The 16,402-nt window shown below is 44.6% G+C and overlaps 1 protein-coding gene across 1 annotated transcript in view; it reads left to right on the plus strand.

Moving 5' to 3' along the window:
• The window catches only part of Sdk1 (sidekick cell adhesion molecule 1), an 866,268-nt gene that overhangs the window by 622,450 nt on the left and 227,416 nt on the right, over positions 1-16,402 (plus strand). Inside the window, exons 6-8 of the mRNA XM_076840017.1 lie at positions 8,069-8,180; positions 9,259-9,449; positions 15,740-15,823. Of these exons, the coding sequence (XP_076696132.1) occupies positions 8,069-8,180; positions 9,259-9,449; positions 15,740-15,823 (387 nt within the window). The remainder of the gene's footprint in view (positions 1-8,068; positions 8,181-9,258; positions 9,450-15,739; positions 15,824-16,402) is intronic.

Genomic DNA, 16,402 nt, shown 5'->3' on the forward strand with positions numbered 1-16,402 from the left:
CATACACATCCTCATCCTTCATATTCCTGCCTTACAAAGGAGCTCAGAGAAATACCTTGCCCCTGAGCAGCAGGGGCCAAGGCATGTCCAGGTACATGGGATTCTATGTTCTTCTTCAGAACTGTGCCTCTCAGCTGTCGGGTGGTGGAAACTTTGTCTGGGTCCTTGGAAGGGAGGTTCAGTGTAGAATGGGAAGGGCCAAAGGTGGAGGTCGGGTAGGGACAGAGGTCTGCCTCTAGGATCTGGCCACACCAGCATCACTTGCTACGTGTCTAAGGAGAAGGGGCTGGCAGCCAGGCTGAACATGTCACCAGGTCCACACTGCATGCTCTCAGGTCAGGCTAATCTCACAGAAATGCTCAAGTGAGTCATGGGAACGTGGGAGGATGTGCAGGGTTATGAGAACAAGAGTGGGGCACAGGCAGGGTGAAGAGGGCTATGGTTTGGAGGGTGTTATTGACCAAAACAAGTTACACACCTACACTAGGGCCTCTGGCACTATCTCAGGCAGAGTGTGAAGCACAGTCTAGAGAGGACCAGGAGCGAGGAGTCTATACTGCATCCTTTAAGATCTGGTACACAGTGCTGGAAAGATTGGCTAGTGGCGCTCTGGAAATGACCACTGTATGCCCTTCTCTTACCAGCCATTGAGGACTCCAGGCACCATGTGGGCCATGATGCCCCTGGGGGCCTGCATAGGAGCAGGGGCATCTGGACCCCAGGTTGGCATGCCTTTGAGCCAAGGAGAGCTCTCTGAGGACTGTCCCAACAAACCAAAACCCCAGTCAGTCCTAGGAGGGTAGCAGCTTCCTTAAGAGGTATGGTATGGACAAGATGAGAGGATGAAGAGAGGTGAAGGAGAAGCAGGAGGGACCCAGGGGTACTGCTGACCCCATGGTTAACGGGCATCTTGTGTATGACATATCTGAATTCCAATCCCCGACCACTCTCCTCCCCTCTCTCAGACTTTCCATCTCATAAATGCCAACTTTTCCTCTTCTGGCTCCAGTTCCTCAATTATCCCCAGGGCTGGCCCATCAAGCAAATGATGTGACTCTGCCTTGACAGTATCAGAAACCTAGATGCCATGATTACTCACCCCATCCCCAGCCTAGATGGCCCTGTGTCTGACACAGGCTCCTGTGCCCACCTGGCTGTCCTCCTTAGCCATCTTTGCCACTAGAATTACTTCCCTACAGTCTCTAGAATTCTGCTCTTCAGATCACTTCACTACTCTGTCCTAAATCCAGTGGCTTCCCCACCTCACTGAGAATAAAGCTCAGCGATTTACCCTGGTCTCCAGGGCCCTGCCTGAGCAGATCCTGCTGTCATCCATTGCCCCTTCTCCTGTTCCAGCCTCACTGGCTACACCCCCAACACAGCAAGCACATTTCTGCCTCATGGTCCTACACTGGCTATTCCTCTGCCTGGGATGTGCTGTGCCCAAAGAACCCCATGGCTGCCTCTCTTTCCTTGCTGTCTTCAAGGTCCAAGTTCATCAGTCCCATCAGTCTCTTCTTGTTCCTAATGCTGAGCCTCCATGACTGGCTGTGGACCATATGCTTATTCTCCCACCTCCAGCTCTCTGCCTGCCTGCAGTGTTTTGCATTCATCCTACTTTATCTGCAATAATTCCACAGCTTAACAGTTCAGGTTACCTTAGGACATTTTTTTTTAAATTTTTTTTTTTAATTCTCTGTTGGAGAGACTTGCTATTCTTAAGTGCCCTTTTTAGTCAAATGCAAGCTGTGTGACCTCTCCCATGGCCTTTTCGGGGAGCAGAGATTCATGCAGGGGATGCTGCCTGAGACCAGGGTCTACTCCCCTGAGTTTATTCCTACAACTGCAAAGAGGCTTCACCTTAAGTGTCTGTCCATCTGCTTATGACACTGCCTAGTGTCCGTCTGATGTTGGCTCCTGCAAGACTCCTCTTGATTCAACAACTTCACCTCCAGCTTTGGCCAGCCCGGAAGGAATTCAGCTGAGAAAGCTGATGAAAAGCCTCAGCTAAGGAAATGCATGGAGGAAGGAGCGCACTAGTTAATTTCATGTTTGGTTAACTGAGCATAACCCAAGTCTTCATTAGAAGGACTTAACATTATGTTGAAAAAAAAAGATTATGGATGAAGATATTTATTGATTTAAAGCCTTATTTTACCTATGAAACCATATGACTTGGGCCTCAGTTTTCCCATCTATACAGGGAGATAATAGCCAACTTACTGGGCTGTTGAAGTGGGCAGCATATGTAAGTAATCATAAGCAGACTATTTTTTGGCTCTCTGAGAGATTGCTAAAACAAATTTTCTCTTTTCATTTTTGTTTACATTCTTTTAGGAAATAAGTCTTCATAGACTGGTGTTATTGTTTGGATATGAGGTGTGTCCAGAAAGTACCTGGATTAATGCAGGACTGTTCAGAGGTGAAATGATTGGATTGCAAAAGCTGTTACCTAATCAGTCCATCTTTTTTTTTAAAAAAAAATTTAGTTATAGATAGACACAATATGTTTATTTTATTTTTATGTGGTGCTGAGGATTGAACCAGCGCCCTCCACATGCGAAGTGAACACTCTACCATTGAGCCACAACCTGAGACCCTTGTATTTTTTTAGTGTTTTATTTTTAGTTGTAGATGGACACAATACCTATTTTATTTTTTTATGTGGTGCTGAGGATGGAAACCAGTGCCTCACATGTGTAGGGCAAGTGCTCTACCACCTGAGCCACAACCCCAGCCCTAATCAGACCATCTTAGTTTGAAAGGACTACTAGGTAATAACTGTAGGCAGATGGAGCATGGCTGGAGGAGATGGGTCACTGGAGCATGTCCTGCAAGAGTGGCTTCCCTGTGGCCCCTTCCCCTTTCTCTCTCCCATTCCTGTCTGCTATGAGGTGAGCAATACTCCACCATGATATTCTACCTCTGCCTGAGTGGATCTTAGGCCCAGAGCAGTGGAGTAAAGCTGACCATGGACTGAAACTCTGAAACTGTGAACCCCAAATAAACTTTTCCTCCTATAAATTGTCCTTGTCAGGTATTTTGGTCACAGCGACAAAGCTGACTAACACAATTGGCATATGGCATTTTCAAAGCTACTTGCTAAGGTAGAACACTGATAGAGAGATGGGGTGGGGGATGGCAGCTCATTTATGTAGAATATTTGTGAAACAATCACTGAGTATTTGTTGAGTATTTCGTTGAATCTTAGATATATATGGGGCTAACAGAAATAAAGAGGTTATTTTATTTTTTTAAGAAATGCCTAGATACTCATCTTTGTATCTTTTTTCTAAAAATTGAATGTGGAAAAAATTCTGGTAGGAAAGCCAGCAAGTGCATGTATTTTCATCTTCTTGCTTAAAAAAGGAATAAACATTCACTAAAAAGCAGTAAAGGAACAAAAGAGTGAGATCCTTCAGGATAAAAAGAAAGTTAAGAGTAGCCATCACTGAGTGAGGGATGAAGACAAACAACTGGAAAGCAGATTTCAGAGAGAGGAATTCTGACCAAGGGGGAGATTACAGCGTGGGGACTCATGGGGCAGACTTGATCATAGAAGAGCTGGTTATGACACAGAGCTAGAAGTAAGAGCTTGGCTAATAATTTGCATATGGAGCAACCTATTTCCTATTCCTGTCACTCAATACTGTTGAGAATACTCAACAACTAAAATTACTGGACAGTGGACAGACAGGCTGACAAGTAGGTAAGGATTCACTTGGCTGAGAATGAATGGTCCCAGAAAAAAGACCTCTATACTCTGTGATTTAGGGGCCCTTCACAATAGTAATCAATGACAGCTACCTGATTGTAGCTGTCAGTGACAAGCCAAATGTTTATCTTTCCATTAACTTCTTATCATTTTTAAGTATGAAAGGTCATATAAGGATCATTTGAAGAAAGACACTATTGTGAAAGATATAATTTGGAAATATATTGCATAAAAGATATATTACATAAAATATATTGCATAAGAACAGGATGCTATAAAACCTGAACAATCATGAGGGGAAGCCACTCTTGATGATTACAGTATGGTTGCTGAAATGAAAATTCTAAAGATCAGTTGGAAGGTACAGTTGAGGATCTCTCCAAAATTGGGAAGAAAAAAAAGCAAGCATATTGAATCAATTGGAAAGCCTAAAATCCAACCAATAAGAGCTCTAGAAACAGAAAACTAGTAAGAAAATAATGTTGGAAATAATGCAAAAGAAGGTGCATCTCCAAAACAAAAGGCCCTATCAAGTACCTCACACAGCAGAACAAAAAAAGATCATAAAAATTTTAAATACATAGAGAATATCCCAAAAGTTGCAGGAGAGAAATAAAAACAAGCAAAAGAAAGATCACCTATAAATAATGAGAACTGAACTTATATCAGACTTTTCCTCTATAATATTGGACACTAGAAAACAGTGGAAGGTGTCTTCAAAATTCTAAGGCAATCACTTTATGTATTTGGAGTATGTCCAGGCAAACAGTCATGTGGAAATAGATTAAAGACACTTTCAGTCATTCAAGGACTTTGCAAGCTTACCTTTTCGACACATTCTTTTCTTAGGAAGATACTTGAAGATGCTCCAGAAAAATGAGGACAAAAGTCAAAAGGGGAACATGAGCTACAGGCAACAATGACTATTCCCAAGAATGCAGCAAGGAGTAGTCTTGGGATGACAGGTCCACACTAACAGGAACAGGGTCAGTCTGCTGTAAAGGAAACGCAGTAGAGGGCTTGCACATGGACGGAAGAGGACAGTACGAAAGTCTTAAGATGAAATGCAGCAACTCCCCACTCTCAAGCCAAAGGCATTTTCTTCTTAATTTAACCCTTTATTTAAGCATTTAATACCATGTTTTAAGTTTATGTATCTCTCGCTATTTTTCGATGTACCATTTCAGACATCTATTGACTGCTGTGATGATGTGTTTTTAGCTCATACCACTTTGTACGCCATTTCGACAGAGTTAAAATGAAATTTTTAGTTCTTCCATTATTCACCTTTCTAACTGTATACTGAAAGAAAGAAAGAAAGAAAATACATAGAGCAAGAGACTGTACTTTAAAGTTACAAAGGTAATACGTATATATTGATATATGTGTACACACACACACACCCCTCTATTTCCTGGGCTCCTGGAAACAGTAACTTCTTACTTCCTGTGTGTGATGTGAAGCCACCCTTCCCTTCAATTCTCTTCTGCTCTTCCATGTTGCTCTATCTTCCTTACTTTCACAGCATCAGGGTTAATAACATTTATATTCTATTTCAGAATCATAATTGCATCTTCAACTCTGACTGTAGATTATTAATAATAGAATAAATATTAACTATCTTTAAATGAATATATAGTATTGATATTTTATGTATTATGTAAAGATCATCCACTGCACAGTGAGGTCATATTCAAAGATTGTTTCTTTCTTATGTGAACCTTTTCTTTTCCTGGGATTTCTAATCGCCTTCCTTTTTTAAAAGATGTGTATGTTTGTATAATGTGAGTGTGCACACATACATCTATACATTTTAGGAGATATGTGTAATTCCAAGTAAATAACAGAAGAACCAAAAATTATGTTTGAGAGGATGCATGATTTTATTCATCACAGCAGATGGTCAGTAAACAATGCCTGAAATTGCTGAATCAAAAAATAGCCATAAATACATTAAATTTAAACTAAACTAAAGCATGAAAAGATTTAGAAGAGATTGCTTTTGGGTGGTATGAGAGATTATTCCATTTTATTTTAAGTATCGTTACTGTTCTTTTTAATCCATGTGTACATATGACTTTAAAATTTATTCTTAGTTTAAAATTTACTTTTTGGTTTTGGGGATTGATTGAAATTTTAAAACAACTTTTAAAAAGAAGAACATATACTAGAATCATATACTGTAATGAGCACTATTCTTGCTAATCAGGATGTCTGGATTCATCACCTATGTAAAAATTTTCTGCAATGTCTTGGCACAATTGCCATAAAAAATGCACACCTTTGCATCAGGGGACTCTTGCTTTGATCTTGCTGTGGTCATGCCCATGGAGCCACTTCACCTCACTGTGACCTTGTGGGTACCTTGCAGTTTCTCTTTTAGGCCCTATTACCTTTGCTTCAGCATCTCTTGCACCTTCTGTTTCTCCCACCAGTAACCTTTGTGGTGCATGCATCCTTAGAAGGAAGCCAGGAGTTGGGGTCCAAGGGCTGGCTTAGAGGCAGACTGACATCTACTCACTCTGAATGGAGAAGCCACTCAGCTCACCCTATGCCTCTGTCTGGCAGGTGTGCTGCAGCAGTATATTTGTGTGTGCTTTAAATGATATGAATAAAAGTTACAGTTCTGTAGGAACCCGAACTAAGGACTGCTTCATCCTTCTCTCTGAGGCTGGCTGACAAAGCCTCTATTGTGCCTGTCCCAGAGGGTTGTGAGCTCAGACTTGGGGCATTCCTGTCCAACACTTAGTCTCTTTGGCCTGTGCAGGAGAGGAGCCAGGGGCCAGGAGCCAGGAGCCAGGGGACCATCTTCTCTAGGCAGTGACGAGTGCTAAGCATGGGCTTCCTGTCTGCCACCGTGGCTGCTCGCTGATTAATGCCAAGTTAGCACCTCTCTCAGTGACCTTTCAGCTTCCTCTGCCACTGCCCTTCACTTCTCATAACTATTTGCAAATATTAGCTCCTGGGGTCGTTCCTCCTCATCTGTGACTTTCACAGGTGACCAGAGGGTTGTTCCTCAGATTGACAGTTTATACTCTGGCCTTAGTCAATGTGTCTCTACTCCAACATTCCCTCAGAAATCTGCACCAAGCCCCACAATCTGTGAAGTTTCTAAAGGGAGAATGTTATCAGGCGGGTTCCCAGAGGAGCCATTGCCCGGGGGGAGCTTCAGAGGCCCAGAGTTTGGGAAAGCCTTAAAATCCCTAAGAATGGGTCTCCCATCATGTAATCAATGTAAAGGTTTAAGAAAATTAATTTGCTGACTGCTGGCACAAGCTTTTCTCCTCCTCCCCTCCATCTCCCTCTGCTTACCGCTCCCCCTAACCCTCCCCACTCCTCTTTCTCCTCCTCCTTTTTTTAAATTCATACACACATTTAATAGAAAAATCACATCCTGCTTAGATAGTGAATGCCAGACACTGAGTTATGGGAAGGAGGCCTTCCCTCTTCCTTGTTGTCCCTGTGGATGGCTGAGTGCCCACCAGCCTGGAGGCCACAACCTTTCCTTGGCCAGAGTTCTTCGCTGCTCAGATGGCGAGCTCTTCAGCATGAAGTGCTACAAGAGGCATTTTGCATTTGCAGTCGTTTAAATTTGTTTTTATTTCCAGTCTCTTACATCTCCACCCTTTATTGAAATTCCTGTTCTATAAATGTTGTTTGGTCTTCATTTTCCCTAAATAAACAGTAGTAAAGTGTGCTGTGGGTAGTTTAATTTTGATGCTAAATGTGTTTTAGAGAAAAGTGGCAGAAATGCATCCTAGTTTTCTCTCCCTTGTCACCAAAGTATGAGCTAAATTATTTATAGTTTGATACTCACAAAACTGAGATGGATTCAGGATATTTACTTTGCAGAAAAGAAAAGGGGATTGAAACTGCAGTGAAGGAACTGAACACTGTTAATTGAATGTGTTTGCTCAGGGAGTCACATTCGGCCGCTTTCTATTGACCTCTGTGCCTAGCGGAGTGCCTGACACATGGCGTATTTGTGCAATTGACTGAATTTGAAAATAGTGGGTATATAGGTGACTCAATGGACAAAGTCTTAAATCAATGAAAAAATAAATAAAATATAGCCAGAAAGCATTTTGCAAAATGCTGAGTAGTTAAAAGCCTCATCGCAGCCCTATGCACGGAGCACAGCATGAGCTCTCCGGTGCGTGTCTCCTAGTCGCTGCTGGGCTTCCAGCAGAGGCTGGATGTGTGTAGACTGGGCGCCTGTGGTCTGACAGGTAGGTTATGGAGTTCTGGATTTCCTCTCGGTGTATCTGACAGGACCCTTCATCTGCTGTTCTAGTCATCCCCTCTTCCATTCAGAGAGAAGTTCCATGGACGGTATCTCTTTCTCTGACACAGGAGATATTGGCACACCTGAAGCTGTGGCCCCTGTTATTGTGGTTGCCCCAGGCAACAGGAGTGTGGTAGCAGGATCCAGTGAGACGACCCTGGAGTGCATAGCCAATGCCAGGTACGGATGTGCTCTGGATACAGACACACAGTTTAAATATTCCTCATCCAAAAATCCAAAATCTGAAACTTTTTGAGTATTGACATGGTACCCTAAGTGGGAAATTCCACCCCTGACTTTATTTGGTGGATCACAGTCAAAACACAGGTGCTGTGACTGAGGTTGTGGCTTAGTGTGTGAGGCACTGGGTTTGATCCTCAGCACTACATAAAAATAAATAAATAAAATATAGGTATTGTGTCCATCTACAACTAAAAAAAATATTTAAAAAAAACGCAGGTGTCCTTAAAATATTGTATGTAATCCCCTCCGGCTGTAGAAAAAAACATCAATTAATTTCATGTTTTAGACTTGGTTTCCATCCCCAAGGTATCTCATTATATATGTGCAACTATTCCAAAATCAAAGAAAAAAACATGAAATACAAAAGCGTTTCTGGTCCTCAGCATTTCAGATATGGGATATTGAGCCTATACTAATAAATACTCCCTGAGACGAGATCATGATGGGAAGAGGGACATATGCCCTCTACTTTCAGCAGAGGCAGTCCCTAATGTTCCCCAAACCTCCTGCAATAAGGGCTGCTTTTCATTTTAGCTATGGGTGATGATGGAGCCTGCTTCTACCATGCTAGCTGGAGAAAAAAAGAGCAGGGCCCCTAGGCATCAAAGAAGAGTTTATTTCTCTCCCCTACTGTAGTCATAAGCGTTCTCTGCCTGGTTCGTGGTCACTCCAGAATCAAGTTCGGGTGGTCACACCTCCCATGTAGCTGTAGTGTCCCCTAGTAGTATTTATTTTAAACATTCTTTTCCTGAGCAAATGGGATCATTAGCACTTATGGTCCATTGCTGCTGCAATTAGCTATCCTTGCTCAATAGCCCTTGAGCAGAATGTATCGTTGATGTGTGCCGTAAGGGAGTAGAGCTGTATCTGGATTGATTTTTAAATGTCCATTGTTCAACCCGCCATGGTTCCTGGTAGAATTAGCTTTGTCCGGCTCGTGCTGAATGCCTGAAATTATTATTATTGCCATCTACATGATTCACAATCATTGTCACCGATGCCCTTGCTTTCGCAGGCCTGTGGAAGAGCTGAGCGTGCACTGGAAGAGAAATGGAGTGAGACTCACCAGTGGGCTCCACAGCTTCGGGAGGCGCCTCACCATCAGCAACCCCACCTCCGCGGACACGGGGCTCTATGTCTGTGAGGCGACGCTGCAAGGGAGTGCTTTCGAGCCAGCCAGGGCAAAAGCCTTCCTTTCCATCGTAGGTAAGGCTCAAACCAATAAGTGGCACCATCAGCGTCCTGAGATAGCACTCCACACTGACACTTCCCTGTACATGAAATGGCAACCCTGTATTTCACCTACTTTATTTTTGAATCATAAAGTGCATGTGAGGTTGTGTTTATCTTTCAAATTCAACCTGTTCTTCTTTTCCAAGAAGATGAATCTATTAAACCAGAAGTGTGGATGTGCCTGATACTTCCAGGAAATGTCCTTCTGAGCACATCAGATCATAAAGCTTGGGATTGAAGGGCGAGGTTCTCGTCCTGGAAATCGCCTGCCTTTTCTGGCCTTTCTGCCCCATGCTTCTCCGTAACTCTTTTGGGCTATTATGATGATGTTCAAAAGTCATTCTATTACTGTTGTTAAGTTTTTGACTCACTATTGCATGCTATCTTTGGTTTCACTAGAAGGTAGGAGTACAGATGCGTCATAAAAATGGGGTGTCAACCTAGAACCAAGGAGAATGAGAGGTCAGATTAAGTGCCTCTGAGTTGCCTAGCTCTAAACTTCACTGGAAGTTAACAGTGGTTAGAAAGTGTTTTGTACAGGCTGAGAAAATCTTAGATTTATTGTCAGATTGTGAAAAGATTACATTAAATTGTGAGGCAAGTGCCTTCATTTCTTTGACTTTTCCAGCTCCAGTCAGTCCTTCATTTGCTTAAGTGGCTGTGATTACTGTCCTGGTACCCATCCTTCCTGGTGGTAGGCACTGCTGATCAGAGCGTCTCAGAGGTCAGCTCCAGACAGGAGCATCTCTGCTCCATCTCTCCCTCCTGTGAGTAAGAGGAATTGAGAACTGGAGAGGCAGGATAGGAAGGAAGCCTTTGGATATCAGTAGCTCCTCCAATAATACATCTTGCAGCTTGCGATTGCAAACCAAGGAAACCCAAAAGCTTGTAGCTCCCTCTGAAATTAGCAAGAGGATGTCGAGGGTACTGCACAAAATGTAGGGCTTTGTGCCTCCAGTTTGGCTCTGCTAAACACATTGCAGGGTAAACCTGTTAGCCCCCCTGAAAGAAGTGTCAGGATGGTGCCTACCTAAGAAGCAGGCTTGGGTCCCAGATCGCTGCCTGTTCCACTGGGGATCCAAGCTGCTCCGCTGCTGCCTATCTCCATTCCTTGCGGTGCCGGGGCTGTAATGTAAATATCACGTGTCGTTCTCTGCAAAGACTTTCATCAAGGTTGATCTACAGCTATATGAACACAGCGCATTATAGATCGAACCAAAATTAAAATTTGTGATGTGTAAATCTCTTGTAGACAGGACTATATTGTGTTAAAACATTTTAAGGTAATTTAAACAAGAGAGGAAATTCATCTCCCTGTAAACTAGAATGTTTGTTTCAATCATAATTCCTTTTTAAAATATTTAAATCTATCATAGGAACTTAGGTCTTGCATTTATATCGGAACTCCAAAGCAGAATGCTTTTGTGTTCTACAGTTAACGTCTCTCTGTGCTCTGACTTTTGGCACATGAGCACACTTCACTTCTTCACAATGCTGATTTACATCCTCTTTTATTCATAAGGACTCACTGTGATGGGGGATTTTTGTGGTTGGTTCACACTGGAAGAGCCCTAAAGAGTGTCTCTGAAGTTCTGAGGACTTGGTGGGATTATTGCCCCACATCCAGCCACCTTGGAAGGTCCTCAAAATACATGTCCAATCTCCCACGGCTGTCACCGTGGAACTGGGGAAAGAGCTATTGATGTAAACATGCAGATGAAAGAAAGCAGAAACAAATTGGCTCCCAATTACTTTTATTTCACACTGATGAGACCAGACAGCCTGGTTGCGCTGTTTACTCCACCTGTCAGCTTCCCTGCCGTATTGCTCAATTTCCGTGGTTTAAACAGGAGCCCTGAGCTCTGATCAGACAGCCTGGTGCTGCTGGAAGATGCCTGGCACCCACTCGCTACAGTCAGTAAGCTCTATGGCCTGGTGGTCTGTCCCCTCTGCCACACTGGGGCTCAGCTGTGCTGCTGTCTCTCAGCAGGCCCTTTTCTCCTAACCCCCACCCTGCGCCCTCAGGGTGACACACCATACTACTTGATACACTCCATGAGGCCATTCTGTTTCCTGACCACCCCAGGGCAGGGGCAGCTTGTCCCCGGCCCCAAGGCACCACTTCCACTGGGTCATTTCCATCACCTCCATCTCCTTCCTGGTGGAGTCCTCCATCCACTGGAACCAACTGTGCCACTGTGGCAGGTGAGGGGTGCTGGGCCTGGGAGCAGCCTTTGGACATCTGAGGAACTGTGGGTGCACCTGACTCCCCTGCAGATAGGCAGTCAGCATTTCCTGCTCATCACATCCCAAGCAGTGCCATTCACAGCTCGCCTGCCCATGTAGGTGTTTGCACCCCAGCACCCTGGCTCTTTCATGCCCCTCAGAAACTGGGAGTGGGAGAGTAACTGCCACAGAGCCATCTTCATACATCTCAAATCTGTTCTGATTGTTTGAACACAAATCATTCAGAAATTTCAAATACCTTAAAATTTCATTACTTGTAGCATCTCTCGGCTGATACCAAGATCACACTTGAGAAGTCATTCTGCAGCTTTATTCCACAGGCTTCTAGAGCTGAAGCAGAGTCCCTCTTACATGTTCATGTCCCAAAGTAAAAGTGCCACCTCCCTGCCTTTCCCCCATCCCAGTTAGAATCTCTACCCTCCCTTCTGCCTCTCCTGTTTCTGGGTGGAGAAAGTTCTCCACTCTTGATGGCTCACATGGTTAGACCAGGCCCACTTAGCTAAGCCAAGAGTCTCCTATTCACTGATTTTAGTTTGGTAACCTTGAGCCCATCTTCAAGTCATACTCAGAGGCCCAGGGATTTGGGTGTGGATGTCCATGGGAACCATTCTGCCCAGTGCAGTGGACGAAGGCTCCTGAGTGTAGATAGTGACAATTGCTGTGGCCACACTCTGGGACCTACCTGCTGCTCACTGAGGTGGCCTCTGGAGGGAAAATAGTATGGGGAATGTCTTCAGGCCTTGTGAAAATCCCTGCTTAGGACAAACCCTGAGTTGTATTCAGAAGCCACTGTCTAGCACCAAGATCAGAAAAAGATGAGGAATCCTTGGTGCGTGACCACTCTACTGTGGCTGCCTCAATCAGGCCAGAACTGTACTCTATCACCCTGGCATTCTGAAGAGTGGGGGATTTGGTAGAGGCCCTTGGTGGGGGCTACCTGGGGGGAATCTCCACCTCCAGGTCTGAGATTGTGGGCTGGCAGCCTTAGCAGATATCCAAGAACAGCTGGTCCATGACCTTTGATTTAACACTGGGCATGAGAATCTTTTCTTGATATCTTCTCGTTGCTTCAAAAGAGATAGAAATGTCCGTTTCAATCCCCAGTTTTATTGGCTGCATTTGTGATCAATTTTTAAAAGTCCAGTGTGGGCTGGCAGCACACCTGTTCTAGAAAGAGTATTGCCGATTTGTGAAGACACATGCTCACTCTCTTGCCCTTTGAAGATTAAGTGCTTGCAATGCTCTGTGCCCTGGAGGGCTAGCCCATAGCTGATCTCCACGCTTCAACTCACAGCCTCCATGGCTGATAGGCCTGGAATCCCCCTGCTTTTTCTTCTCCTAGCAGACTGCGAGTGAACAAGTAGCTAGTGATGGAGAGAAAATTCTTCCAGGCACATGATGAGACCAGGCAGTATGAAGAGCCAGTTGTTAGAGGTTGTGGCCTGCAGACAGTGTGGAAGTAATAACACAATGAAGAGCAGAAGCATCAGGGACTACAGGGCCTGTGTGGCCCAAGGTTTGCCCGCTCTGCTGGCTCCACCACCTGAAGGCTTCCAGGAACAAGGAACCAACTTTCTCTGCTGTGCTGTACCATGCCATCTCTCTGGGGGTGGGATGTGAAATGCTGCAGCTGCCTGGCACCAGCAGACTGCCCTTCCAGACTGGGCCCTGGCAAGGTGCTCAGGAGTACAGGGGGCAGGGAGCTCCCACCTGTTGGTGGCCCTATGCACCATGCCCACTCACCTGGTGACTGACTGGGGTGGAGTGAGGGCACCTGGGAAGGGATGGTCTCAGCCTGGCCTCGGCCCCTGGGTTACTCTGTGGACTCCTCGTCTCCAGCTCCAGCCTCCCTGGCTCTTGGGAGAAATTAGGGGTAAAATTGTCACCAGAGGCCTGTCTCTGGAGATCAAATAAGCAGGCCCAGCCACTCACCCCCCCAAAAAAACAGAAAAGGTAGTGGCAAAAGGCAGGAAAGGAACTTAAATCTGTGTAGCAGGGAGTCAAGGAGTCCCTCGTCCTTGGCTCTGTCTTCCAGGGACTGACAATGACTTTGAGGTTTTATAGGAAGGGAATGAAGGCAAGCATCAGGGTTTGCACAGCTGGAGGTTTTTCACAGCTGCCAAAGCAGGTGTGGTCTGTCCATCATGCTCTCAGGCTTGGTCAGGCGGGGCCTTGTCCAGGACAAGAAAGTGGCTGCTTCTGCGGAGTAGCTTCACCTCATCACAAGATGTTTCTCCATCATACCTGTCGCTCCTGGAATCCAAGGTGGTTCAGAGAAAGGAGACATATGCACAATGGAGGCAGAGATGCCACATCTTTAGTCCTGCTTTTAGCCACCTAGGGGACACTTGCAGGCAGAAGTGAAGAGTCTAAGTCCTTGTTACATAGTCAGCACCTGGGGAAAGGTGCTGTGGTCCTGAAGGTGCTGGCTGTTTATAGGTGCAGATATGCATTATCAAGCACAGATCATTTGGGAGGAATCTCAAGGGAGCTGTGGGGTGAGAAAAGCGAGTTCCAAAGGTGACAAGCTGTATGACCATCTATATAACATTCTTGAAATGACAGAGAACAGATCAGTTGCTGCCAGGAGTAGAGATGGGGGCTTGGGATGGGCATGGTTATAGAAGAGCAGCTTCCTGTGTCTCAGTGTGGCATGGATGCATGAACCTGTACTTGTGGTGATGGGGCATGAAACTAAACTTGTGTGTGCACATGCACTCTCTCTCTCTCAAACACACACACATATACATACACCACACACACAAGCACAAGCAAAACTGGGGAGAGCTAGATAAAATAGGTTGATTGCATCAGTGTTTATATCCTGTTTGTGATATTGTGCTTGGAGAAGGAAGGTATTAAATCTGCAGCTTCTCTAGGCCTGGTCACTACAAACAAAAACTAAGCAGATGATTTGATTCCAGCTAGTGAATTTGCAGCCATCTCTGAAGCCAGAGTGGGTAATTCAGGCAGATTGTTTCCACTTGAGTGGTCCAGGTAATTGCAGAATTGATACCCAACTTTGCCTCCATTCAGAAACCTCCAGCTTTTTCTCCTTAATCATTTCTTTGAAATGCTACATTTTTATTTCTGTTTCCTCTTTTATGTCCTACCCTGTTTTAAAGATACAGTCAATATAGGAGGCATGCCAACCTACATTATCCACATTCCATGCAGTTACGATGAGAACAAGCCACTCTGGAGACAGTCCCCAGATATTAATTATCACGCAGAAAGTGAATGCACCCGCCTTTTGTTATCAGGATAATGAAATCACTACCATCTGAATACTCCCAAACTTGGCCAAGCTTCTGTTGAATTTCTGCTGAATAAACTGAGAAAAATATTTCATTTTACTCTCTGAGGAAATACATTGTTTAATACAACCACTATTTGTGCGGGTGCGGAGTCTAGGGACACAGTGGTGGAGGGTTCCCTTTGCTGCCGGAGATGTGAAAGTCCCCTTCGTTTTTTTTTTTTCCTCTCTCTCTCTCTCTCTCTTTGTTATTATTTTGCATTCCATTGATGTATTAAATCTATATTTTGGAGCAAAAGAACTGCTAAGACTTTAATAAACATGTTAATAGGCCACAGTGCTCCCTGGGACAGGCTGGTGCCTTGCAATGACACTTTATTTGACATGCTTCATGAGTTGGTGTTTAGTTGAGATACTGAAGCAAACTAGCCTATAAAATACTGTGCTGTAAATATAAACCTTTACGAACCTCTTGGGATGGTCCTTCTAAAATGTGAATTAAGATATTCCATGATTCAAGCCCATAAACGGAAAAGTAGCCATCGCGCTGAGTAGTAATCTGCTTTCTGAAACCTTAGAATATAAATTGCCTCTGGCTGCTGCTTACTGAATCCTGGATTTGTGTGTGCGATGGTGACTAATGACGAAGTTTTTAGAAATAGTTTTTAAACAGAGCTCAAACTATTTGAGGCTGTTGTGCTCCTTGACATATCCTTCTTTTACTCAGGGGCTATCGATTTTTTTTTCTTCTTGTTTAAAGAGCCACCGTATTTTACTGCCGAGCCTGAAAGTCGGATTCTAGCTGAAGTGGAAGAAACTGTGGTCATCGCATGTCAAGCCATGGGTGAGTGTGGGTGGCGTCTGGAGTGGGTGGCGTCTGGACAAAGAGCCGTGGTGTGGAGGAATGATGAGGCCTATATCCAGGCCAGGGTTTGCGTCCCTCCAGGGAGACAGTGAGGACCAAGCTGGGAACAGACTGCTAAGTGCAGGAGAATTTAGTAACCAGGCCTGTGACCTTGAGGAAATCCTTGACCTTGCTGGGGCTTTTGCTTCCTCATCTGTAAAATGGGCACACTAATATTTACTCCCAGAGAATGAGGAGGAAGACCTTACCCCTCCCTCCCAATCAGAGGGGAGGCAAAGCATGCCCCGTGGACTCCCCTCAAATGCTTGGTTTCCAAGATTCACAGCACACACAAGAAACTACCCTCATCTACCAGCGGTTGGGATTGGGGCTGGCGACCACATCCATCCAGGATGAAGGGAAATCATTTAAAATTTTTTTCACTGGAAATTTCCCCATTTTTCTGCTTCCCCAGATTTGGATCATCCTTCTTTTATTACTCAACAGGTAACTTCTCCCTCTTCCCCATGCCTTGGTTGCTGCTGCCCACCATGCCAGGCAAACTGGGGAGGCAGGATG

The sequence above is a fragment of the Callospermophilus lateralis genome, chromosome 19, assembly GCF_048772815.1.
Source record: "Callospermophilus lateralis isolate mCalLat2 chromosome 19, mCalLat2.hap1, whole genome shotgun sequence".
Classification (NCBI taxonomy): Eukaryota; Metazoa; Chordata; class Mammalia; order Rodentia; family Sciuridae; genus Callospermophilus; species Callospermophilus lateralis.